At 42.8% G+C, this 27253-nt stretch overlaps 3 protein-coding genes across 3 annotated transcripts; 2 read left to right on the top strand and 1 right to left on the bottom strand.

The window, feature by feature from the left end:
• Nucleotides 1–571: 571 nt before the first annotated feature.
• Ak2 (Adenylate kinase 2) lies at nt 572–3802 on the top strand. The gene is made up of 4 exons (XM_071710188.1): nt 572–919; nt 1461–1697; nt 1883–2050; nt 2351–3802. Exons 1-4 carry the CDS (start codon nt 815–817, stop codon nt 2579–2581), a joined length of 741 nt encoding a protein of 246 aa, XP_071566289.1. The 5' UTR covers nt 572–814; the 3' UTR covers nt 2582–3802.
• A 606-nt stretch (nt 3803–4408) lies between these two features.
• On the top strand, nt 4409–10789 carry Nab2 (Nuclear polyadenosine RNA-binding 2). The gene is made up of 7 exons (XM_071710272.1): nt 4409–4649; nt 5530–7416; nt 7593–7758; nt 8282–8445; nt 8557–8884; nt 8970–9102; nt 9255–10789. Exons 1-7 carry the CDS (start codon nt 4611–4613, stop codon nt 9484–9486), a joined length of 2949 nt encoding a protein of 982 aa, XP_071566373.1. The 5' UTR covers nt 4409–4610; the 3' UTR covers nt 9487–10789.
• Nucleotides 10790–11011: 222 nt separating this feature from the next.
• On the bottom strand, nt 11012–27240 carry Dlp (glypican dally-like). The gene is made up of 8 exons (XM_071710233.1): nt 27225–27240; nt 26532–26702; nt 21459–21601; nt 17640–17888; nt 16964–17132; nt 16140–16548; nt 15790–15959; nt 11012–15707 (listed from the first exon to the last, which is right to left on the bottom strand). Exons 1-8 carry the CDS (start codon nt 27238–27240, stop codon nt 15355–15357), a joined length of 1680 nt encoding a protein of 559 aa, XP_071566334.1. The 3' UTR covers nt 11012–15354.
• Between the last annotated feature and the right edge of the window lie 13 nt (nt 27241–27253).

The following is a 27253-nucleotide window of genomic DNA, read 5'->3' as shown; positions in this document are numbered from 1 at the left end:
TTACTGAATATAGATAATTTTCTCTTAAATTTATTAATCAAATTAATTTTCATTTATAATTTAATAATTTATATTCGTTAGAATATTTTTTTATTAATATACATATCGTGCATAATTATTACAGCAATTTACAACAGTTGGAGCGTAATGTTAATATATTAAATGTAACAACATTACGACATTATATTTCAATAATTATAAATTCTGTATTACAATTCTATAAATAATTAATAGAATATAATTATCTAATAACAAAGATGGTAATATTAAAATTGATTTTAACACTTGATTATAATTAATATATTAACGATATAATATACCATGCATATTTCTTCACATTGTTTCATCTTGTTCGCGATAAATTGATTTTGACATTTAATTATCAAATCATGATTAATATTTAAACAATGTATCATGCATAAGTATTTCTTCGTGTTATTTTATCTTGCTCGCATTTCCCGCAGTAGTTCAAATCGACGACGAGCCGGCGAGGCGAAGTCGTTTCTTGCGGTGATCGACAGATGAGGCGTGCTGCGCGTCTCGGGCAAAGGCCAGATACATCGACCATCGACCATCGACCGTCGATTCGCTTACGCACGCAACCTCGCGCTCGCGGACTCGCGTGTCGCGTGCTTCAGAGCGGGGAGCGGGATGTTCCAGCGATCCGTCACGCGCGATTATTACTCGTGGTGACGCGGTGTCGTCGGTCGTCGGTGGCTTCGCTTCCCCTGGCAAACCCTGGCAGCAGTTAGCATCCTCGCGGAGGTACCCACGCGAACTTTCGTCCCATCCCGTTAATAAGATACCGTAAAATATGCCGCCGCAAGCGAACGTGGTGCCGAAGGAGAAGCTCGAGACACCGACGAGCGGGATTAACGCCGTTCTGTTGGGACCACCCGGTAGCGGCAAAGGCACTCAGGTATTTTGGCGTCTAGGAAAAATTCGCGCCTCGTTATTTTTCAAGCTGAAGAAGCTACTTGCCACTTTTCGATATGACAATAGGTGCTTTCCATTTACATAAAAACTCAGATAATTCTCACTTGTGACGTCGTTCTATCCTTTTTGGCAATTAATGAATAATAAAGACAGAATGACATCACAAGTGAGAATTATCTGAGTTTTGATGTAAATGGAAAGCAACTAATGACTCTCGCAAGTGGCCTGATGGATATGGATCGAATGAAATAAGATGGAATGATTGTGCTGCTTGGTGCCAATCTGCTCTATCGAGGATAATTATTTTATAACGATACATTTCTCGTCCATATTTGTATTGTAATTGGGTCTTCATAAAAACATGGAGATATCTCCTTGAATATTTTTAAATTACAAATTGCTTTTTATGTTAATCAATCTTCAATTAAAATCAAAGACGTCTAGAAGATATCTCAAAGTCACGCTGAAACGTTTAATTACAATCGCAAGGATTAATTAAGTTGAATGACATTCCCCTTTTCCAGGCCCCGCTGTTCAAAGACAGATACTGCGTATGTCATCTGTCCACGGGCGATATGCTGAGGGCCGAGGTCAGCTCTGGTTCTGCCCTCGGAGCTCGGATTAAGAAGGTAATGGACGAGGGCAAATTGGTCAGCGACGACTTGGTGGTAAGCATGATCGAGACCAATCTGGAGAAACCCGAGTGCCAGCGTGGCTTCTTGCTGGATGGCTTTCCGAGGAGCGTGCCTCAAGCGGAGAAGGTAAGCCAGAAAAATAGTACACTCTGGACTGCGTTCAGAAATTCAATCTGGGTAACTCTAAGCTACAGTTTACGTCACGTAGACTATGGCATTAGAGTTACCTAGGTATGCCTAGGCATAATTCCGGAACGCACGCCTACAGAAGAAACCAAATCACTGCCTCTGACCAATCTCTTTTTGCATAGCTCGATGAAATGCTCAACAAGAGGAAAACGAAGCTTGACACCGTGATTGAGTTCGGTATCGAGGACAAGTTACTGATCAGAAGAATCACGGGTAGGCTGATACATCCGGCTAGTGGTAGATCGTACCACGAGGAGTTTGCTCCTCCCAAAGTTCCCATGAAGGACGACGTAAGTGATGAGAAGCCTTAATAAAAAAAATGATGAACCTTCTATATCATAATTTGGAAAAATATTTTTTTCTACTCAATACAAATCGATGCGTTTGCAAAACGCTAATGAAAGATAAAAGTTTAGCGACATGCTGACCCTCACGATTTTGATAATATATCTCTACCGGAGATAACGCATAACAGCACGTGTTTTTAATGACGAATACATATGCTAAGACATAATGGTTGCATAAATGAACAAATTATGGAGTTGAATTAAAATCCAGGACGTTGAAACATAAAATCTTTATCTTGACAGATCACCGGGGAACCTTTGATCAAGAGATCTGACGACAATGAGGAAGCTTTGAAAAAGCGATTAAACACATATCACACGCAAACCGCACCTCTCGTCGACTACTACGCTCTACAAGGGATCCATTACTACATTAATGCAGCTCAGTCCGCTGAAAAAGTGTTTAAGGATATCGATCAGATCTTCCTGAAAGCTTCCACCAAGAAGAAGGGCTTCTTTAGCAGATTTTTCTAGAACACACTGCCAATAGAAGTACTTTCCAAAATGTTCTTTTTTTTTTTAATTCTATTCTTTAATTCCACCTGAAAGAAACAGAGATAATTGTAAACATGTTGAAATAGCGTTTCAGTTGTCTAACGCTTGTCTAATAAGAGTAATTCGCGTCTCGATATAATCCTAGTAACATCCTAGTAACACGTCACGTTTACAAGGATCACCGTAAGGGATACGTCTCGTGGCAATACGTAAAACGAAGATATGTAGCAGTATTTTATAGACACCATATTCTAGAGAGGTATAAGGTGCTACAATCGTTGATCAAATGCACACGATTTATCGAAGCTAAGAATGTAAAATAATATGCCTATCACATTAGCTTAGTAAAGAGACCGACATTTGTATATAGTCGTTAAAGAGTATTCCGATCCGTTGTTACCATATACATATATTGTGTGCGTGATATTGTCTGGGTTTATAACTTTATTAAAGTTTATATTGAGGCAGACTTTTATATATTACGACATATTTTTGTTTTCTTTTGCCGCGAGAGTTTATCGGATTAAAGATTGAAGTATGCGAAACAACGGCGAGGAAACGAACACGGCGACCACGCTATCTACAAATGCGCACATTTTTTTTTAGTTTTTGATATTTCATTTGATTACTTTTAGCGTTAAACGCGATTGACCTATCTTGATTTTTTTTTATCTTGGAGGATCTTGAAGATCAAGTGGCGAAATTTTCAAAATGTTGATATCTTTTTGCTCACACAATCGAACGAAAGAACGAATCATAATCATCTCAAAATAGATAAAAAATTTTGAGTTAATTATAATTCTTGGATTGATAATAATAATAACGTCTAACTGCCACGATTAATAGATAAACGTGGGATTTGTGTATGCGGACCTACGGTTGCATTGCGCCTCTTCGACGTGTTGGGAGAAACAGTATCAAAAACGTGCAAGAGTAACTCTATGGATACGCGGAAGAACATTGCGAAGTCACTCCTCGAAAACACGATTTTACGAGAGTACGGACAAAGCGCAGCGCAAATTAGAGACCTATTTTACATAGAAAAAGAAAGCAGATAGATATATTTTTTCTGGTACACTATAGGCATCCTATGTATGTATATAAAACCAAAAATTCCAATATTTTCCGAGAGAGAGAGACAAATGTAAATCTGTAGAAGAATAAATCACACGTGAAGTTCTTCATGTTATCTCAAAATGATATTGACAATAATTTTAATTGTATGTGTAATATCTTTTATCTTAGATAAGAAAGCAAATATTCTTAAACAATACTTCTCAGGTTTAATTTTAGTTTAAATTACCATGACTATTAAGTTCCAATTTAAATTTTGTTCTGACGGATTAGGGAAAGTGTAGTATAATTCTTTTAATCAATAGATTTTATATAATATATGTATACATATATATATTAATATAAAAAATATATAATATATATATATATTAATAATATATTAATATATAATGGCAATTTAATTAGCGATTAATGGCAATGCAACAGAATTGTTTAAAGTAAAATTTCTGATTGTATAATTTGTTCTATCTAATTTAATCTTTTTTTTCATATATTGTAAAAATCAAAGGATTCGTAATTTCTATCATATTCTATCAATAATTTCTATTCACGTCAACAAAATGGTAAATAAATCTTGATGACTAATTGCCGATTAAATTAATTAAAATGTTTAAATCATCCTCGAGGTGAATTTTCTAATTCGATTGGCCGAAGATCGTCACGCTAGTAGAAACTGGCAAAACCACTTTTCGACGTCGGTCGCGCATCTAGGCTCGTTTCATGCTCCGTGAAAGCGAGACGTTTCGTCCGTCCGTCCGTCATGGCGGAGAATGTTTTCGTTCCGTGATACGCCGACTCGTGATCGCATCGGCTCATCGATTCGACCGGTCGCCGACACGACGAGGACGAGGAGGACGACGACGTTGACGTTAACGTTGACGTTGACGTTGGTTCACGCTCGACCCGGTGGAACTCCAGCGATCATCACACGATCATGGACACGCGCGGCATCGAGGTCACGAATCAGCTTCGGGTGAGTTTTTCTCGAAATGTCCAGGTGACGGTGCGACATTCGTCCCCAGGGTCGTCCGATCGTCCGGCTGCACGAGGACCCGGACGTGACGTTTGATATCCAACATCCCGATTATCAATATAATCGTCCGGTTCCTCGGAAAGACGCGGGACGCACGCTGGAGCCGTTTCTTGAAAATTCGGGCGCACCCCAGCTTCAAGTTTACTCTTTTATTTACTCAGCGTTGATCTCTGTTTCTCTGTTCACGCAGAAGTCTAAGTATTGGAAGCTATACTTCTGTCTTCTTTCTGGAAAATGATAGAAGACTGTCCTTGAGAAGCGACTGTAGTTACGTACTTCTAACAATAAGAAAAATATACTTGATGAATGGTATTATTTGAGATTGAATTGCAAAGTGTATAAAAACTCGAACCTCGTAAGCCAATCACAATATTTAATTTTCTTGCGAGGAATGTTTTCAGAGAAACAGATTGGACGCTGCGGGATTGTTCAAGGGCTACCGAGGTGTCTAGAATTGTTTCCTGTGAGGCAACCTCAAATCAGTGGCTTATGAATTGATTCGGAATGATGAACAAGTTAAAAGAGGCCGTTAGAATGTATAAACGTCAGAGATAGTGTTAGCGTATTTAGCAATGTTAATTAGAATTTGCAAAGCATTATGGAAATGCCACTGCACTTAGGAATATTCAAGTCATGCATTAAATGAATAAGGAAGTGTTTAAAAAAAAGCAACTAAAACATTTAGTATAATTTATGTAATAAATTGTTTATTACGAGGTCTGATTTTTGCTGTTTCTATTTAACTGTGCGAAAGACGTGTAGAAAGCGAATACGTTCTACAGTTTTCGCTAAATAAATTTTGCCGCCTGATTTCTTTCAGAGCGCCATCCGCGCCAAGCTTATGGAATTGGGGGTCCGTTACGACGAGGAGCTACCCGATTACATACTGGTAATGGTGGTGAACAAGAAGTCCCGTCAACAAATGCACGACGACCTAAATCTGTTCCTGGAGGACTGCACGACCGTGTTCGTGGACTGGCTGCACGATCAGGTGCTGAAGAAATTGCAGAAAGTCACCGTGGCCAAGAAGAAATCGTCCCGCGAGTTCGTGCCTACTGTGGTGGTGAAACAGGAGGAGGAGAGAAAGAAGAAGAAGATAATCGCGACCTCCTTCCTGGAGGACCAGGCGGCGGAGCAGTCCACCACGGCCGTCGACAAGTTCGCGGACAAAAGTGCGAAGAGCGAGAAGCAGCTGCCGGCGCAGAAGCAACAGACTTCGATCAAATCTTCTGCGCCTAATCAAAACCCTGAACGAAGTCACAGCAGGAGCGCGGAGAGAAACGTCAAGGGGGTGCAGAGCAAAAGTAAAACGGACGAAGCATCGTCGACGCACAGCGGTGGATCTTATCAGGACTCCGCCTCCTCGAGGAGGTCGCAGCAGAGTTCCGGACGCGACGAGACCGCGAAGGATGTCGCCGCGCCGGAGAATCCCGCTGCGAAGACCGCGGACACGCATCGCGATCTGAAAGCGAGCGAGGCGCCGGATAAGAGTCTGAAGAGATCGCTGGAGGCGTCGGGTAATCGTCACGATAGCACGGAGAAACGGAGCAACGAGGCGAAGCGGCCGAAGCCGTCCGAGGAGGAGAAGGAAGACGTTGCTTCGTCGTCCTCCCCGGACACGGCCACGAGGCGGCTCAAGTCTTGCGTGAACAAACCGAGGATCACGTCGGTCGTGTCGGTGAAGACCCGGCTCGGCATAATCTCGCCGCGAAAGAAGTTCGAGAACTACCGGGAGAAGGAGGGCAACGGCCGCTACCGCCCGTCGGAGAAGCGGTTCGAGAAGCCGCATCGCTACGACAACGGACGCGGCGGCGGGAAGGGCAGGAACTTCGAGCCGGACGATCGGAGCTCCAGGCGGAATCGCGATGGCGACTCGTCGCGGCATCACGAGGCCGCGGGCAAAGTCAACGACGTCAGGAGCCGAATAGAGAGCAGCAAGAACGAGAGACTGAGCAGAAACGCGGAGTCGAGAGAGCGGATCCCGAATTCGGGCTCCAAAACGGACGTGTCTGCGAAAAAGTCCGCGTGCACTATCAAGGATCGTCTGGGCACCGTGAGCGTCAACAGTAAAGTCCAAAGACAGTCCGGCAAGTCGCAAGAGGCGGCAGATTATAGGAATAACCCGAAGAGCTTCGAGCAAGCGGGAAACAACAATAAGAACATCAAAGACAGACTCGGCCCGTTGAAAAATAATTTCAGGCCGGTGCACAAGCAGAGGCAGCTGAGGACGGCAACGGAGGACGACGAGTCTTTAGCTTCCCTGAATCCCGGCGCCGAGGGAAACGAGGAAAGGATGGAGAAAGAGGAGGAGGACGAAGCAGACAACGACGAGCAGTCGCTGACCGGACCCGTCAAGTCGCACATAGTTGCCGTGAACAGATCCGCGGCCTTCGCCGTCGCGAGGACCGAGAGGAAACGTACGAAGACTTCGAACGAAGTGCCGTTCAGCGCGGCTCAGAGTACCGGTTATCCGGGGGGACACGGGGGCGCAAAATCGCAGCTGGACAAGATGGACAAAGGAACGCCCAGCGACGTGGATGAGGATACCGATGACACGAGGTTGCCGAGTAAAGTGATTGTCACACCGAGACCTTTGAAGCCGCTGCAACCGACGCAGAAGCGCGCCACGCAGTCGCTCTTGCTGCGAGCGGTCGCGGAGGCGAATCAGTCGGTCGTCAAGCAGAAGAACCCGGAACCGTCTCTATTCGTAAGTTTCGCTAACACATTGTAAATAATCCTGTAAATCGAAGCAACGACTCTCTGTAACATTGTAATACCGAGAATGTCGATAAAATGTCTGCGATATGTTTCTGGAAAAAAAAAAATATTACACGTCGGAGAGGGAAGAATGAATTTTTTTCATCGAAGGCTCAATTTTGTTAGGACAAGAAGCCGGTCTTAAAGCGTCTTAAGCCTGCCCCGGCACGTGATGTAAGTCAAAACTTGTCGGTACATTTTAATTCTAGTAAGAGACTGGTCATGGAAAAGATTCAAGTCGAATTAAATACGATAGATCATCTGGATGTGGAGGACGTCGAGCACGAACCGTGTAAGTCCCATCTCCGCGGAGACGTGTTTTTCGCATTCAGAGTTTGAAAGAGTTACAGGATCTTATTTCGTATCCTACTTTTACCCTTTCGTCGGAATCTTTATTTATCGATTTTCTTATTATTATTATTTTAAGACCTGGGTATCATTCATCTCGTATATCCTTCATTCGCAATCTTTCAATTAAAATTTAAATAATTTTTATTAGAAAAGTATGCGGGATGACGTTCCGGCGTTGAACCCGTCAAGTCGGTACTACAAGTCGAGCCTTCTTGGTTAAAGCCAACTATCATCCCATCAATCTTCCACTAATAACACCTATACTAACAGCTTCCAAATATTTACAAACTGTAAGAAGTACAGTAAATGACTTAGGGCCTCTAATAAATATTTCAGAGAAACGATGATGATATGTTTAAGATAAATAAAGATTCCAATACGAATCCTTTTGCGATACAAAGACTAACTCTTTCATCCCTCCTCCCGGGATTTTAATTTCTCGCTTATTATCGCCTAATCCGTAGATGTACCTCAACCGGTAACGGACGAGCATATGGGAGTGGTCATGTCGTTGTTCCAAAGGAGCGACGACAATCAGAAATTCTTAGTCACTCTGAACGGTTACAACAACAATCTCATGAAAGAGAAAATCAGCTCCGAGGATGACGAGGAGCGGCTGGAGATGGAGGTAATTTCTTCTTCCGCCACCTGTAAAGCATTCCCTCCTTCCCTTCCCCCCTCTGAATTTTAATTCCTCGCGCGCATTCTAGACGCACGATGTTCCTCCTCATGCTCGCAGGTGAACGAGGACGACGAGCTTGCACTATTGACGACGCACAGTGAGGCAACGACGGCGATGACGGCAACGTCGGCGATAGCGCAGAACGACTTGGAGATAAGTACATTTAGAATAACGGAAGATAACGAAGCGGAAGATAATGCCAGTCCGAAGGAGGCGAGCGGAGAGGAGAACAACGAGAACTGCAACACAGAGAACGTGGATAAGATTGACGAGATGCCGCGTAAACGGAGAAAATTGAGTCCTATCGTGTACAACAGATCTCACTCTCCGAGTCCCACACGACTAAAATCTAACGCGTCGCTACCGCCGACGTTGGCCGCCAAACGTATGCATCAAAATTTCTTTCACGTTTGTTCACGACGAAATATAGCGATATAAAGTATATCGCTATAACGTGTTGCTCCTTTCAGCTCCGGATAAAAAACCGTTGGTGGAGAACACGGTCCCGACCGTTTTAGACAAATCCAGGGAGAAGTGTAGATATTGGCCAAATTGTACGTTAGGGAACAAATGCGCGTACCTTCACCCGCCTGTTATGTGCAGGTAGCGTATCTTTCGAGAGACTCATTGCATCAGAATATAAACGATTCTTTTCTCTTTATAAATACATGCCAGAAAGCATTCAACTTTTTTTTTTGTTTTCATTAATCTACCTAATATTGATTGATTTTTTAAATTTTCATTATTTTTCGCAGCGCTTTCCCGGCATGTAAGTTCGGTGACAAGTGCGCCTACAAGCATCCCAAGTGCAAGTTCGGTTTGTCCTGCACGAAGCTGGGCTGCGTGTTCTCGCATCCGGCCCAGCAGTGTAAGTATCACCCGTTCTGCACGAAACCAGCGTGCCCGTATTCTCACCCGGTCAGTACCGCTCCGGCGGCGGAAACGACGAGCCAGCGGGCGAAATTCACTTGGCGGCGACGAGACTGAGCGTATCTACCGCGGATGTACAAACCTGGATATGTTCTGATCGGATCGAGGTTCTGATCCACGTAAAATTACCTTGTACACGTCAACGATAAGACGTACAAGCTTAAGTAGCGTAAGTTGACACAAAGTTACCGCAGCGGAGTTAACTTCGCGATTGAAGAATGCGTCTAAGAAGGAAAAAGAACAGAAGCTTCGTCAGTAGAATCGTGATTTACTACATCAGATTGTAATTTTACTTTCTCTTAAATCGAAAATCCCAGCAAGATGTAAAGGAACTTTTGCAGAACTTTAAACAATGAAAATTAATCGTTTAATCTCAATTGAGCCAGATTTAAAGTAATCGTTAAAGCTTTAATTTAATTTAGGATGTGTGTTGGATCGCAGATTTATATATGTTTCCCCGTTGATTATCTATCGCCTTAGATTCTAAGACCGCGTGCACCGTCAGTCCGAACTGATCAATTTGCTGCCATTCTTAGATTATATATTCTACTTATAATATGAAAGGGAAGGATTTTAGTTTAGTTAACCAGGGCTAATGAAATTGGCCTTGGGGTGATCGTAAAACTCGTTCTCCTTTAGGATCGACCTCGCTGATGCAATCTTGTCTCGATTTATGTACATGAATATGTTCGAAAATATGTATTGCCAATCGTGCGATTCTAGTATCGTTAGTATATACATATTACTGGTGTGTAATGAAGTCAGAAGAATGATAATTAGATCTGCTCTTTTTAGCCGCACTTTTTGTAAAATCTGCATTTTTATTTCTGAATCGTCTTTCCTTTCGCTTCCACTGAAGTCCGCCGAAGTGCGCACTTCGTTTCATGCAAAAGGGTATAGTTAGGAGGAGCAGATCTATCGTACCGTTTCACGTCGAGAGCGATGTAACGACCTTCTCAAACGAGAACGTTTGTGTTGGCGTTATAGATTAAACTCAGTGCTCGTTTTAAGATTACCGGCGAGGTCTCTTCGCCGAGAGTATCTACTCGTATAAGCGCGAATTGAACATCCTCGTCCAGTGACTTAATCCAGTTTCGAGTGGGGCAAACGCGGTTGTTATAATCGCGTGCCGTACACTTGGGGCCGCCTCCGCGGTCGAGGCAATCGTAAAAAGTCAGGTACTCCGTTGCTCGACCACCATTTATGTAATTTAACACGAATTGTATAGGATCTTAAGTATAGGGAAGATGGTTCCGCATTATTTTACCTAGTGCTAGTGAACGGTCGCGCATGAGATGTACAATATTATTGAGACTTGTCATTATCAGAAACAAATATACGATGATTTCTGTAAAACGCAGTTTCGTTCTCGAGATATTCTCTCGTCCCCTCCCGTCTCCTTCTTCGATAAAGGGGCGCCGCGGAATCTGTCTCTAAGAGGAATTAAAACGACGGGATAAGTGTAAACCAACGGATCGCGATCACCGCGGAAAATATTAATGATAATTATTATAATTTAAATACACATATGTTGAACATATCGTAGTCACGAAGGCAAGGAAGGCAAGAATCGATCGAGACGTACTGCGATACGCAAGCTTAGCTGCGTGATTTATTGCGTTTGTTTTTATTTATATTCATTTAAAATTGATCTCCAAATGAAACTTGTACGTCGGCGTAATTAGCGTGTCAGCGTACTATACATCACCCTCGCTCCGTTCGAGGGAATGAGACGCGTGTTTGGATTCTGTGAAACATTATCGCGATCGTATCCTAAGATCGACAGATCAACACGATTTCTTTCATGCACACACTCGTATACGCTCGCACACAACTCCGCGCTAATATATATACATATACGTATAAATCTATGTATATGTTCTCTATCATACTGTGGGGCACTTAGAAAACTCGTTAATTCGTTCTCCTTCTCATTCTCGCGTCGACTCTATCGACCGGAAATCCGGGCGGGCCACGGATGCGTTTGAGACATTTTAAAGTAGTATATATATATATATATAATATATATAGATTTGTTTCTTTCTTTGTTATTCGAGGATTGCTTTGTCTCGAAGGGGAAAAATAAAAAAATAGTGCGCGCGCGAACGTATCTCTCACCCCCTTCTAACATTTTAATCTACTTTCGACAAGCGGAGCCGGAATCCTCTTCAGCGAAAGAGAGTAAGCTCGGTAGATCTACTGTAGAGAGAAAATGAATTAAATCGTGATCGAAAGGGGATTCGCTTCTGCGAAACTGAAACGTTTCTTCCCTACTCTATGTAATCGCTGAGGTGTACATTTTGTAATCCTAAGCAAGATATTCTTCTCCTTCTAAATCTTCGAATACAGACAGGAACATTCGGATTTCTTCAGTCGCGACTCGAAGACCTCGCGAGGAGAGAAAGAGAAGTGCGAAACGCTCCGTGTCTCTCTTTCTTTATTTTTTTACAAACCCATCAACCGTTAATAAAGCTTTCGCGGATAACACCCTGTTTCCTGTTCCTCGATACCCTTGCATCGCCGTATACTGTACGACGCGCCGTCTTCTAAACTAAAAGAAAAGAAGGGGATGGGAATTAAAAAAAAAATGGGAGAAAAAAGAATAATATGTTATATGTATACGGTACGTACATACATACATACATACATACACAATATATATATGTATAAAAAGTGTGCGCAACGTTCTTCGCGAGATAATTTGGCAAGGATTAAAAATATCATTAATTATGTCTGCATACAAATGCCTATGTATGTGTGCATACGTGTATCTGTGGGTATGTGTGAGTGAATGGAAAACATGTGTGTACAATGTACATATGTCTTCTCCGTGTGTATATCGCGGGGAAGAACGAATTCACGACATCGCGAAATTCGCTTCTCGCACGTACGACTCTTAAAACACGCGCACGCACAAAACACTCGAACCGTGGAGCGCTACAATTTTTTTTTATATTAATTTCATTTCATATATATATAACATATAATAATAATAAAAATAATAATAATATTACAATAATATAATTACAAATAATTAGTTTTATCCGTGATATACTATTTTAATATTTCACTAGATTTTTTTTCTTAATGTCCCTCGCGGTCTCCTCGACGGCGAGCCGCTAAAAGAAAGCGCGGATGTGCGGAGGGCGGTCGTCTAATGCTCGATCTATTTGATTTTATCACAGGAGTCCGCCTCTGACCGCCGTTCTCTCGCATCGCCTCGACACCATTGCCTCCGAATTAATAATTCCTACACGAACGATACGGCAAAGTGGCGGATAAGACGAGCCGTTGGGCACAATGGTATAAGCCATATTTTTGCGAAACAAAAGAGGCCCTCTAAGACTACTTAAATAAAAAATATTAAATACATAAAATATACTTGCATTATTACGAAATCATTTTCTACATACGTATAAAGAAACAAATTGCAAATTTTATATCTTACATCAAATAAACAATAAACTGTTTAACCGAGCCTGATATTTTTTTGCATTCTTTTGATTAGATTGGAAAATAATCTAAAGCAAAAAAGCCCGAAGTCTGATTAAGAAGAATAAGAAATAATGATTAATCCGTTATACTACTGACTTGTACCATTATTTCATTCGATGACTCATAACGCTCGACAAACGCGGAATTCACGTAATCGGAGAACCAAACTGATTCCGTTCCTGTTTTCGTAACTGTACTTTCTATAGTCTTTCCGTAGTCATTTTCTTTCTTTCGTCGTATAAAGTCTGACGCATACACATATACTTCATTTTAAACGCCGAAAGCGTAAGCGTCACGTCGCATTCTTATCACACTCCCTTATCCTTATCGCCCCTATCCTTATTTACACCTTACATCGCAACGAACGTTCCTTCGCATCTTCCACGCTATTAATTCTACTGCAGATTAATGTTACAGTGCTCTGCGGCTCGGTTTCGCGATAACGTAACACCCTCCGGTACCCGTTCAGGCCGTTATTATCCGTTAATTGCTATTTCCATTTGATTGTATCGTGTTACACGTTGCACCAAAGGGATCGTATTCGCTGTCGGCGAAACCGAGCGACGGAAACACTGGTCTTCGTTAATATATCTCACACACAACGTGAGCCAAGTTGAATCCTTGCCTGGACTTACGGAATCGCCGCTGATCCCTTCGCGACTCTTCTGACGACTATCAAAAAATAATAATATAACATCAGTAAATGCCGTTCGACGCGCTAAACGCGCAGTCAATTACACGTTAAAATCTTCGATTTTAATTAAAGCCGTGGCGTTACGTATGGGGCTGCGGCTTGTCTGCAAATCCATCCGCGACAGTGAAACGTCAACGGGGACAAGGATCCTGATTGTTCTCGTGCCTCCTGCCGCGCACTCAGGACTCGCGCATCCGAGATGCTCATCTCGAATACTCCCCCGAGACGCTCATGATGAACACTTAATAAATACTCAGTCCTGCTCGTATACTCCGTTCGGTCCATCTTACGTATTTCGGGTGTATATAATTAACGTCTCTCTCTCTTTCTCTTCGCACGATCATTTAGGGTTTGCACATAATCACCATGATGCACCAATGACGTACGATTACATTATGCTTCTCAATCACTCGCCGAGCGATTAACGGCACGCAATGCGGCAATCGCGCCTGATCGACGATCACATCTTTGGCAGCTTATCAAAGGATGCGTGCCAAAAGAAAACGGACGAACTAGGATAACTTTGCGTATTGTATTAGATATTCGAATAGAAAGAACGAGAAAATTTGTCAATACCCTCAGAGTTGGCAGTAGGATTCTTATAAGAGAGTGAGTTTAAAGTCCGGAAATGTTTGACCCGATTGGAACGAGCCATCTTTCTGTCGCGATAATGTGCCCATTTAAATTCATATTCAGTAGAATAAGCTCGCGTATCTAAAATTCGGAAAGACTCGGTTCAGACTGGAATAACCGCCGTTATCCTACCACCGGTGATAATCTATACTTACACAGAAACTCGAATCTCGGCAATTGGCAGTAAGAGTCTGATATAACGTTAACGGTACATCTCTAAAATTCGGAAAGTCCGTAAAATGGCGCAATGATCCGTAACAGCGTACTATACAACAGTATTACACTCGTAATATCTATCCAGCTCACGTAAAAATTCCTTCCCGAGACATCTCTCGGAAATCTCGAAAGCAATCTCGTGTTCGTATCTTTAAAAGAGTCCGTGGATACGTTTATGTACTTCGAAAGAAAATCCCGCTGCGAGATGACCACGCACGTCACGAGCGGTGAAAGAATACACCTGCGTGATTCGTCTCGAGAGAGCGAGGTGGAAGAATGGAAGTGAAATCGCTCTCAGATGTTCAGCTCGGCGGTCTATCTTCTCGATGGAATTATTTTCTTAGTTCTAAATAACATTCGAAACGTCAAAGTTCAAGCGCCTTTTCGGCCCATCTCTGACGAAAGCTAGTGTCGTAAGAGTTCAGTGAAATAGGTCTCGCCGAGTGCCTACGACTGTAGAGACTTCTCGTTCGAATAGCAGCGCAGATAACGAATCTCTCGCACGATTTCTCCCGCTCTTGCCCATTTGTGGCAGGAGCGAGTAGCTATGGCCACGAATATCCATGTACTCGCTAAGTCGATCACCTAACACGATTTCGGTACTCCCTAAATCGATTTCATGCACGCAGTCGATTTGACGAGTGCTGACACGGAGGGTCCGAGGAATTGGACCGGAGGACGTTCCGTTCGCGAAAACGTCCTCCTTAACTTCTCGAAGCGTTTTTGCGGAAATCCGCGAGATTCGCGGGACGATCTGATGCGCGATTTACGCGATCTGAGAGTCCATCGAGTGATCCTCCTGTCTTCATTCGTCGCCATCGAGATCGCGGCTCGCAATCGGGCAGTATTTACACAGCGCTATGCTTAGAGTCACAAGGTTCACACGATCACAGCAAGTCGTTTAAGCAACCGCCGAACCACATCACCACTATCGGCATCAGGTACGTCGTCAGCGCCCTAAACAGCGACATTTTCGGCCTGCTCTCTTCTCCGCTGTTCACGGAGATGGTCTGGTTGCTGCTTGTACCCGTGCTGCTCGTACCCGTGCCTTTGTGCGGCTCGATATCTACTCGCGGCGGTATCTCAACCTCGTGGACGACCGGGGGCGACGGCTGTTTCGGGGGTTCCGGCTCCAATTCCTCACGTGGTCCCTCGTAGCCGGAGCCCTCCTTAAAGCCATCCTCGTCGTCGGTGAACGTACCGTCGCCCGAACCGCTGCCGGAACCGTACCACGTTTCGTCTGTGAAGTCATAAGGATAACTATTATAATATAGACAAAGAGAATTGTTATAGCATGCTATTAATAACCGTCAGATAATTACCAGTATCGATCCAGTCGACATCTTGCCCGTTGAATGCCAATTTCAACCTATTCGTGATGGTGGTCAGCGCGAAAACCTGATCCCTCACGATGGTCGGTCTTGGTCCCGTACTGCGTACTTCCGGGTTCATCGTCTGAGACTCGCCATCGGACGACACCGGATACAAGTACCTGAAAGAATAACAAGCGAATAATGTCGCGTACTGACTTGCTGTGATACAAAGGCAACGTTATTATGCATTTAAAACATGTAGAGAATTGAATTGTTAATTTATCTATAATGAATAAATTTCTTATAGCTGAGTGCTAACAAGTGAAACTGATTACAAATGGAGTTTTAATCGTTCTCACTTGTCTACGTGCGTGCCGTTCCAACATTCCTTCGTATTGCTGGGTGGCGCAACCAGACCCTCGTTGCACATCCGGTAAGGCAAGTAGACCCAGAATTGTCGGAGATCGCGCACCCGCTGGCGTATTTCCTTCACCAGCTTGTCCAGAATCGCGGCAGTCGAGGCGCGATCCTCCGTTAACGTTTCCTGATCAAAATTCAGGGACTCCTCCAGTTCCAGTTCGCGATTGTCCCTGCGTCTACGTCTACCCAGCATCGGCCGGCCGCAACCGGTAAACACGCGCTGCGACACGTCAGAACTGCTCTCCTGGAAGTTCATGATCGCTTCGGAAATCTTCAGATTGATTGGACGCACTAGCACCTCGATGTTAAACGGTCCAAGCAGCCGATCGGCGATCTTGTCCACAGCCTCTGTGTTTGGAAATCGAAAAGCGGATCAATTGAAGCCCGAGACCGTTCCTAGCGAAACGAAAAAAGGAGAAATTTCGCGCGGAATGTCTCGTGAGAAATATTTCTTCTATTTCTTCAACTTCTATGAAAAACTGTAAATTAGGAAAATATAATATCGATATTATTATTGTCTCGGTTTTCGAAATATTTTCTTTTCAATCAAAGATTCGTTATTCGTATCTATAATGCGAGCGAAGAGCAATCATTTCCACAAGAAAATCTTATGTAGCTTCCGAAAGAAGACTTTCAACGCGTACATACAACAGATTGCGCGCGTCGATGATCCGTGTTCTCTCGAGATATAATAACCGATATACTCGGGCGAGAAGGAAAGAGAGTGAGAGAGAAAGAGAGAGAAAGAGGAGAAATTGCTTACCGACAAACTGATTCCAGTCGGTGTCGAGTGCCGCGTGTTGCGCTAAGCAACCCTTCATCGTGTTGGTACACATATAGCTGCACGCCAGCACGTTGTCCGATATACCGCTGCAGGCCGGACAGGCCGTCATCCTGGTCAAGGCAGCTGCGCAATCCGCCGATGGCTTCAGCTACGGCCAACAAAGAGTTCGTTTTAGAATCTATGCGCGGTTGCGGTTGCGGAATAATGGCGTAAGAGCCATAAACATACAGAGAAATTTAAAGAAGAACATAAGTAAAGTAGAATAGAACAAAGTGAGAAAGAATCGGAATAAAGAAGCAGAATAAAACCAAGGTAAACATAAAATAGACATATATTCTATAAATTTTTGTCATTATGTCCTAAATATTTTATAAATTACAATTTAATAATTTTAATTACTTCAAGCGAGTGTAAAATAAACGAAGAAATATCATCGAATCGATTTGCATCAACTTTCTTCGTTCAAAGTTTCTTTAAAAATTGGAAGACCAAGTTTTTCTTAGATTTAGGCCCGAATTTTAATTTTTAATATACAAAATTCAATATAAAAATATTTGCTTGAGGAGTGATTGGATATCGCGAGTGGTTTGAATCGCGTAAAATCGAGCTACATTGATTTGGACTGTCTCGATATTGTCACAGTGTATTCTCCTACCGATTGCATATTTTTCAGCACGTTCGCAGCGACGGTTAAGGCCTGGCTGAATGCTCTCGTGGCCACGAACGAACGTTTAATCTGCACGCCCAATTTCTGTGGCACGTCCCCGAACGGTCGCATCTCCTTCATGTGTTCGCCCACGCACTCCAAATATTTATTGTCAAAGTTGTACTGACTGTTGAGCACGGTGAACATCTTCTGATAGAGGGTGTTGAAGAAATTGTCCATGGCATCGTTGAGATCCACCTAAAACGAATAATATAGAATTTTAAATTATATAATAAGTTCTTCATTATAGGGATGAATTTGGAATCCATAGAAGAAATACGTATGTACGTTATATAAATATACGCATATATTACAATAACATATATCCACATTTGAATTATCTGCATATATAAACGTATAATCAATCTTCTTCCCAAAAATTAATTTTAGTAAGAAACTCGAAACAAAATTATAAGTCTTCTACAGAAAACATAATTTTAACGTGCTGAGGAAGATATTACAAATGAAATTATAAATTGCACTTTTACATTATACATTTAATTCTGATACACGCGTATATAATCACATCAGTGATAATTCGATTTATTTGATCAACGATTATTCGGAGGACAACACGCGCTTTTTCGATTTACCACGGCAATCAGCCGTCGCAGCCTCAGACAAATTGCGCTGGATCCGATCATAATTCGGATTAATCGAAAGCCGACAACCGAGACACCGAGCCCGCCGGCTCAATGGAATATTAATGACTTCCAGCGATTATTCGCGCAATTAGAATACAAGAGCGCCCGCTAAGAACTCTGTTTCGATCTTGTATACTGCGAGGGAACGAATGAAAGGAAGAGGAAAGTGACTGAAGGACAAGTCGCGAAATACGCCTTTAACGTCACCATGGCAGTTAATCTAATTACACGCTCATTCCTTGAATCTTGGAACAAAATATGAATCATGCTCATTTGGAGCATTTAGTGGATGTTCTCTTGCGCTTTTAAATATCGAGAACAGTCTAAGAACTTTCTTCGTGATTTTAAACTGTCGTTGTACAGAGATGTACAGGGTGTTTCACAAAATTCTAGAGTTTCGGAGACACGATAAACACAATAATGTTGCACGATATAATAGCAACATGAAATATTTTCAATATACAATATATATTATATTTTATATACTGTTGTTAACTCGACTAAATATTTTCAATTAATTATTATTTTTTTAATTGGAATATTTATGTATTTAAATTAAATACGATATATTTAAATCTAACATGACGTAACTTGACTCAAATACAGATATATTATTATGTGTAAAATATATATATAATAAATTCTAACTGATATTATTATGACTTGTTATAATAAATTTGAAAAGCCGAAACGCCGTTTTTCTTTCGGAGCTTCCCGGGAACGTTGAAAATGGCGTGATTCGCGGCAGATTAATATTCGCGATAAATTTATCAGTGACAGGAGCGTTGCAACGATAATGCATTCACGCGATCGGGCACTTCGCCTTCCGTCGTGTGCATGCGGAACAGGTTCCGAGCGGCGCCGGTGAATAATTCGAGGGACGATTTGAATGACAATCGACAAAGCGTCTCGTCTCGATCGACGTCTTCCCTCCTCCGTCTCCTCCTCCTTTTGACACCGCGTGACGAATTGTACAACCGTGTACCTGTCACTTACGTCCCTTCCAGCCAGAAGCCATTCTCAGCCCTGCAGCGCAAGTGTTGGATGTGTGAAACTCCGAAGTCCACGTCGCTTCTTTTATCTCGCCCACGGAATTGTAATCCGATAGTCCGATAGTTTGCATTCTTAATATCCTTTCCGTTCGCGACGGTCTCTTCGACGGTCATTCGGAGTTTCGAAGGAAAAAATCGCCTGAAAAAAAGCAACGCGACGCGACATTCATTCTTAAACCCGTTGCTTTTTTCAGGCGATTTTTTTCTCTCCTGTCCGGTAGGTACTGCATCACGGTAGGTACTAATCCCGCAGTTGCTTCGCATTTCCGCGCCTTATTTTCATCAGTTTACCTCGCTGCAACTGGTGCCCGGTGTTGCGTTCCATCCCCGTGGGGGATGGATCGCGCTCTCCTCGTCGATCGTGACTTTATTACATCTCGCGCTCGCTTCGGAGTCTTCTCTCGTTCGTCCGCTTAATAACGCGCTTCCTGACGCGAAACAACACAACCCAGGGCGATCGTGTTTCCAAGTAAAATTAAATTCCATCCCGGAGCAGTCCGAAAGCGGCCCCGCGCGCGCGAAAGGGAGGGGGGGGGGGTGGCGAGCTCGAGTAAATTCAATAGATCGCGGTGTAATTGCGGAAGCCCTTCGATAGGTAGGTATAGGGATAGGTACACGGGGCGAACGCGTACGGGACCCTTCCGGCGACGGGATATTTTCGCTTTGGCGGCGGCGGCGGGTCCCTTTAGCAGGACAACGCCGGGGCGATGTCAAAAGCACATTGATTAAATCCGCCTTCGCACGTGATTCCACCCTCTACCCGACTTTCGAGCTTCGGCGGCGCGAACCGGACATCGTGGACAAGGGGTTGTTCCTGCCGCAGACCCCAATAGAAGTTTAAAAGCGTTAAAGGGCGGAGCTGAAAGTCGACTCACGTCGCGCGATTATCCTTCGATCGCACCTCGAGGAATTCAAGGGCTCGATACAAAAACGAATTAACTTTGTTGGGCCTACTTAAAAAATAAATTCATAAAAAAGCTTAACTCTTTTCTAAAAAAATTTTTCTTTCTCGAAATTCAATTCTTTTTTTTTTTTCGTAAAATTAATGTTGAGCGAATCATTCCGAACTCCTATGACTCTCGGATTAAGAAATGATAATTAAACGATGCCAGCACGTTTAGATTTTCCTATAAAAAATATTTCTTCCTTTTTAAATGGTCTTGATACGATTTTGCGATACCTTTGTCGCGACGCTGACGCTATAAGAAAAATTGAATGGAACGTGACGCGTTGCGTCACGTCACGTCGCGTCGTTGTGTTCCGTACGAATCGATCTTAAGAGGGATATTCGAGTGAGCCGAACGTGTGTGGAAAGGGATATAAATTTTTTCCTTTGAAGATACGGATACCGTGACATCTGTCGAATTACAGGAAGTTCCGATAGCGGCACCGCCTTTTACGTCGCTCCGTTTCAATCGGCAAGCTACAGAGAGAAAGAGATTACCGTTGCCCTTCACGTAACTACGTACATGCCGCTCGCGATACTGTCGAAGGATATATCGCGTCCTTATATCTCTTACTCCGCCTCGTACTCCCTTACATTTCTCGCTCGCTGATATTCCGAGAGAGGAAGGTGTCGTCGAGCGTAATTGCGCGGAAAACGGCTTGTAATAAACTTTAGATCCCGAGACACGGCCCGGCAGCTCCAGAAATTTTCTCCACGGCTCGTCGTCTTATTTATTCGCGCTTAATACACCAGGGCGAAGGGTGTCTGCAGGGGGAGCGAAGGGGGGGCCGAGAGAGAGAAGACGGGGAAATTAAGGCGCGATTGCAATTTTCACCGGGGGGCATCACCCCGCGCGACATCAAACGAGAGGTAAATGAATGGCTCAGCGTTACAGGTACCATAATTCCAAATTTGCCGGTAATATGGGAAGGACTGTGTTCTGTTCGGAAGTGCTCGAAAGAGAGACCGAACAACGCAGACGCTGTTCTAACATAAATTGATCGGGATCCGGCCTTATAGACGGAATTCTCGGCAAAGAGTGAAATAAATCGTAGCCGCGCCATTTTAACGTCGAGATAATCAAATTCCAAGGGGAGAAAAGCGAGGGAGAGGGAAAGGTACTCACCGTTCCTTTCGCGTAATAATTCTCCAGCTCGTTGAAAAAGTCCGTGAAGACGTACGCGTTCTGCTCGTAAAGGATACCGTAGGTCTTCTTGAACATCTCGTGAAAACCTCGTTTGCTGCCCGCCAAAAGGTCCTTGAAAAAACCTGCAAACGATAAGAAACATGAGTCCACGCAATTCTGCTTAATTCTGTAAATCGCAGCTTGTAAATAATTTTATAAAGTAACACTTTAAAAATGCCATTAATCGCCGTTCTACAGCTTCCGCTCGTACAGTCGGTCATTTAATTAAATTGTCAATTTTTATTATTCATTATATATAGTTTTGTGATAATTAATATTATTATATATTAAATGATGTGACGTAAAGAAGGGAGATCCGCGAAAGAAATCCCGAGATAACTTATCGCGACGAGTTTCTCGGCGCTTTGACGCCTCTCCCGGCGGAAAATCGCGGTCGAGCGCAAAACGGGAAATTAGTCGAGATTTCAGGGTGCGAGTCGTCGTCGTCGTGGGACGGGAGGGTGGTTCGTATTGCGAATTAAAAGCCCAACGAACTTGCGGCAACTACCCAACAGTTCTCGCTGCCTCTCCGTTTCTCTCGTCCCTCGGCGTGGATCGACGTCTGTGCTTTTTACACCTCCGGTGGACTTGCGACAGAAAAGGGAGCCGGATTCGTCGCTAAAAGGAATTTTAATCACATTCCCCTCCCCGGCGGAAGTGACGATAAGGAGGTTGTTCGTCGGTGAGCGAGGACGAGGAACGGGGGTGGCGGCGGATCGAGGGCGGAAAAACGCTGCTTCTCTCGTTGCATTGCAAGCGCATCGCGCCGCGCTGCGCTTTGTTCATCGGGGGCTGCGGCCCCGTTTCAGCCGCGAGATTGAGTCAACGGTAGTTTCTTTATTGACCTGACATTTCAATATCAGTACGCCAACGTGACATTTTATACAGTGCCAGCGGAATTTTATTATTAAATTATTTAAGTCTTTTGTAGTCCGTTAGGAGAGCAAATTTTCCGATTGACAGGTTACTCGATCGCTGACAGATGCAGATAAATGCAGTTAAGTCGGACGTTAAATGTTACATTATACCTTTTAGCGTACGAGTTAAAATGTAACGACGCATAACAGTTTTACAATTAGCATCAAATACAAATTAAATCCCGTTGAATTTAAAATTAAAGCGTTATCGACATGATCCGTAAATGAGAATGCAACATTAAATTTGGAATCGTTTAACATTTCCTTAAATATTGGTATTATTTAATTAGGGAGAAATAAATTTTGTACTCAACGAAATTGAGTGAGCATAAAAAAAATTAATATTACAAGCTGTTTTTTTTTCTGTAGCAAAGAATTCCAATTGGAATTCCGTTTGATTTTAAAATCATCATAATTTCTGAGAGCCTTTCTAAATCAATGTCCGTCACGCGGGGACGATATATCCTTGATCGATATCTTTGATCTTACTCGCGAGACCGTAGTGTCAGCAATTAGCGCGGAAATTGGAACACGTCCCAGCTCGGGAAGCATCCACGGGTGTCTAACGGTCTCCCCCGTTGACGAAATTATTCGAAGGCCGCACCTTCTCGTCGGTCTTTCATCTTTTCCGCTGCACGTCGGCTTTTACAACCGAAGCCTCTTTGAGGTGCCACCGTCCAACTTTAGCACCTGGTACCCACTTTAGTCGGCACTCCGCTAGATAGAAGTTCGTAAGGCCTTTACGAGAAGCACGAGTCCTCCATCGTTTATACAGAATATACGTCCGCGACAGGATATATATATGTTCTTGAAATATTTTTAACCCTTTTATTCTTAAGTTTTGAAAAGAAAACACAGAAGAGATATATTTAACAAAAAATAATTTATAATTTTATATTAATATACATTTTTCGACATTGTATATGAACATAAAATTGTTTAAAAATGTTCCCTTTTTATTAATTTTATTAATATAAAAAAACTCTTTTTCTCTCTGTTTCACTTATTTCTCGCTTCCATTTTTCCAACGTCAATTTTTCATTTCATAAATTATCTCGTCACACAAATAATATTTCTTTTACAAGTTACAAGATTTATAAATATTCTGAGGATACTCTGTGTGCCATTCAATTTTCCCTGATTTTCACCGATGTTCTACAAATATAACGGGGAAAATCTCACGAAAGTCAACAGTGTAACTTGTGCATTTAGGTTTTTTACGACGCGATGACACGGTTTTTCGCGGTCGAAGCTAAAGCTGCCGATTAAATCCCTCGATTTTTATCGACCAAATGAGATAACGTAGTTAAGTTCGGATACTTTACAGCGATCTCATTTTTAATTTCGTCCGAAGATTTCTTGGTTCCCAGCTCCCTTAATAGAATGAGGTATAATCTAGTGCTCGCTTCGATGAAAATTGCTTTGTAAAATAAAGCGAAGAAATAGCAAAGGGCATTTTGTGTAAAATCATTTAAATACATAAAAGACCGCGCGTTCTATTATATACGCGATAATATCCCCGAAGAAGTTCTCTCTCGGAGTGGTTGCTCTTCGAGACACGCAGCTGGCGTTCACGGTAACGGATAGTGTTCGAAACGGCTTCAAGAGAGCCCGAATAATTATCGTTCTCGACACAGGCATTCCGAGGGCATTCGGGTATTGTGCGAATTGTTAACGCTACCTACGCTAATTACGATGGCGCGCTCGCGTTCAACATTCAACTATTAATTGCAGCGGAGCAGACGGCGCTCTAAATGCAATCGCATCTGTTTGTAGCGCACAAAGATATATAGACGTCCCGGATGTTGCTTTTATCGTTATCGAGACTTACAAACGTTTGATGGATATCGATGCGACGAGAGATAACGGGGACGCGAACAAACGGCTCAGTCAATACAAGTGAAACGCAACTTCAACATAAAAAGTTTTAACGCTACTTTGAGCAAAAACAAAAAAAAGCTCTACATAGCCGTACAAATAATTTTTACAAATACTTTTCATAAGAAAGTAGAGAAGAAATGAAGAAAGCATGGATAAATGACGACCTAGTTGCGCGACATAAATATGTATAATACGTACTTGTATACCGTTTCGTTATTGAGTTGCGTGTATTCGCAAACGTCGTGCAAACTCGGGCAAATCAAATTTCAGGCATCCCGACCCGGGGATTCGGATATCTAAAAGGTGCATGCAAATGCGAATATGCAGAAACACTTTGGGGAGGGTGGATACCGGCAGCGTACGAATACGGAGGAAACGAGAGGAAACGGCGGATATCCTGATGATCCCTCGTGCAATTTACATAAGCGAAGGCGTGACAGATTCTCCCTATAAATCGCCGAATAACAAATCAATAAGGACGCTTTTATTTGCGGCGCGGCCATCCTTGCCATATGAATTCGGTAAAATCGGGTAAAATATACGAGATATTCCTCGCCGCTCTTTTTCCCCAGTCGCATATTCCCTTGTAACTAATATCTTTGCGGCAAAAATATATCGTTTTCTCTCTTCCAACGCTTTCAAAAAATTCCGTTCTGCAGTGATTAATACGAAATGTATGATGCTCGAAAAATATTTTCGACGATAGAATCCCGTTGTTACGTGAAAAAAATATCACTTCTATTTTATTTAACACACTTTTTCAGTCCCTCGTTCGGAAGAAATGTCAAATTTTGCCCCATTTTTGCACGCGCCATTATTTTCTTCCTCCGTATGTTGACGCAATTGAGTCGAATAGTCGATAACGCTCAACAACGGCCCGCATGTAGATGCCCTCTTCGAGGCGCGCACACAAGACAGTATCCGCATCAAGAGCACGCGCGGCCTTCGTACGACTCTTGTAAAACCCTCGTCGATGCAGCCCGCGCGGTTCCCCTTTAATTAGAAAAAAAAACCCTCGCGAGCCGACCTCGCGCTCTCGGCTTGGAGGAGCGCGGCCGCGGCGAGAGGTCGTCAACATCCACTTTCGCGCCGAGCCGCGGCTGCCGTTATCCCTGAAATCTCCTTTCATCTACGCTCTTCATCCCTCCGCCCACTCAGGGAGGCTCACGCTTAAGGTGAGAGTGTGCGTTCGATCGAGCATTGTGTTTCGAGCATGTCCGTTAAAAAAGTTCGCCCGGAGGATTGACTAGACTTGTTCACCGAGGGTGATCTTCCGAGTGACGTCCGGCCGATTAAACTGCTCGGCGAGGATAAAAAGACACTTAACCGCGGAAGGGGAGAAAAAGAGAGAGAGATTTTACTTTCATTTTACTATTGTAAAATTTGTTTTAGTTACTACTTTCTGATTCTTCGCGTTTCTGCAAATTTACATTTCCTATATAACAAAAAGCTTGCTCCGCTCTGCAAAAGTTTCTCTAGTGATCTCTGAGTTCCTTTTCTTATATACTTAAACTTATTTTGCAATTTTACATCTTGTTCTTACAGAAACATTACAATCTTTCGAAAGACTTCTTCGGACGTGCAAAACGAAGAGTCACTTTCCCGCTTCGCTTTTCCGACTGCTGGAAACTCGAGTCTCTTACTATGAAATATTGGCTTTACTTCCGGTTAGTTCCTGAATCCTACGAGCACAGCGCGTTACTTTCGAATAAGTGGATTAAAAGGATTTGAATAAGGCGATTAAAAAGTTTCGCCGGTGTAAAGCGAACAAAATGCTGGACGAGCGTGAAAAGCAGAGGGGCGGTTTACGCTGAAATTTGTATCGGAGGACACGAGGGGGTTGTTAATCGCCAACGCTGAATACGCTGAATTTAATTTCTGCTTACTTTATCCTAAACTTCCATCGGAGACAATACTTTGTTGTATCTAAAATATAGAGATCTACGTTTTTATAAAAATACTTTCCAAGATACGAGTAATAATTTTTTAACATTTAACTGCGTGTTTTGCGGTCCTTAAAGTTTCTTCGACACTGACGGTGATAAGCGACAAAAAATAGCTTTGTTTTCTCTCTCGCTGCCCTTCGTCCATTCACTCAACTCCCCGATCTAGGGAGAAAAAGAGGGAACATACGCCGCGATATTCCCATCGGGCATTGCCACGCGCCGCGGGGTTTCCCTTATCGACGAAATCGGAAAAAGACGGTGCTACTCACTGTGGAACCTGTTTCCCCGCATAGACAGGACCTGATGCATTCTCTGGAGAGTTTCTTTGGTGGCCTTCTCGTGCTTGTCGCGTGCCCGCGCCTGCAATCTCACTTCCATGTCGGCCGAGCAGCACACCTCGCCGCCGCTCCTCGCGCTGCCGCATACTTTAAGCTCCTTCGCTATATGAACAGAAGAAAAAAACTTAGATTAGTGAAAAATATCCTGACGAGACAGTGAAGCGATCGGCACGTTCGACAGGATCTAGAAATTCTACCGCCTGTTGCAAATTAAAATTATATATACATCTTTCTTTTTCTTATTATCTTAAGACCCTGTTAAACTGCCGACGTATCTTTCATTACCCGCGTAATTATTTATATTATATTTCTAATTTCGTCGAAAAATTTGTGGAAATATTTTCTCTTTTATTATAAAAGTATCTAGTATCCTTAATGTTTATTCTTAGCTCGCAAAAATCTTCGAAGAAGTTTGCCGACCTCTGTTCTAACATCATAGGCGAGAAAGAATAATTAAATAAATAAGTGTTATAATAATAAAATATTATAAGTTAAGCTGTTGATCAGGATATATAAACAAACTATTTTTTTAATACAAAGTCAAAATAAGATTGCAACTGAATACAATAAAAGCTTTAATTGAACGCAATAAAAGCAAAATTGCGCAAGTAATCTCGCTTCTACATTCCTCAATCGGCATTTCCGTCGATGGA

The sequence above is a fragment of the Temnothorax nylanderi genome, unplaced genomic scaffold (genome assembly GCF_030848795.1).
Source record: "Temnothorax nylanderi isolate EJ_2023f unplaced genomic scaffold, tnyl_v1.0 TNYL_tig0087_pilon, whole genome shotgun sequence".
NCBI classification, from domain to species: Eukaryota; Metazoa; Arthropoda; class Insecta; order Hymenoptera; family Formicidae; genus Temnothorax; species Temnothorax nylanderi.
The sequence above is the reverse complement of the archived record's forward strand: the minus strand, read 5'-3'. Positions and strand labels throughout refer to the sequence as shown.

What these genes read in the sequence shown, in the direction of transcription:
- Nab2 (XM_071710272.1), top strand. Translation starts at nt 4,611, where the DNA reads ATGGACACGCGCGGCATCGAGGTCACGAATCAGCTTCGG. An exon ending in GCCGACGTTGGCCGCCAAAC is followed by an intron (nt 8,885 to 8,969) that starts GTATGCATCAAA and finishes TGCTCCTTTCAG; the next exon opens with CTCCGGATAAAAAACCGTTG. An exon ending in CACCCGCCTGTTATGTGCAG is followed by an intron (nt 9,103 to 9,254) that starts GTAGCGTATCTT and finishes TATTTTTCGCAG; the next exon opens with CGCTTTCCCGGCATGTAAGT.
- Ak2 (XM_071710188.1), top strand. Translation starts at nt 815, where the DNA reads ATGCCGCCGCAAGCGAACGTGGTGCCGAAGGAGAAGCTCGAGACACCG. An exon ending in GTAGCGGCAAAGGCACTCAG is followed by an intron (nt 920 to 1,460) that starts GTATTTTGGCGT and finishes CCCCTTTTCCAG; the next exon opens with GCCCCGCTGTTCAAAGACAG. An exon ending in AAGTTCCCATGAAGGACGAC is followed by an intron (nt 2,051 to 2,350) that starts GTAAGTGATGAG and finishes TTATCTTGACAG; the next exon opens with ATCACCGGGGAACCTTTGAT.
- Dlp (XM_071710233.1), bottom strand. An exon ending in AACGGCACGCACGTAGACAA is followed by an intron (nt 15,960 to 16,139) that starts GTGAGAACGATT and finishes TTATTCTTTCAG; the next exon opens with GTACTTGTATCCGGTGTCGT. An exon ending in TGTCGACTGGATCGATACTG is followed by an intron (nt 15,708 to 15,789) that starts GTAATTATCTGA and finishes ATGACTTCACAG; the next exon opens with ACGAAACGTGGTACGGTTCC.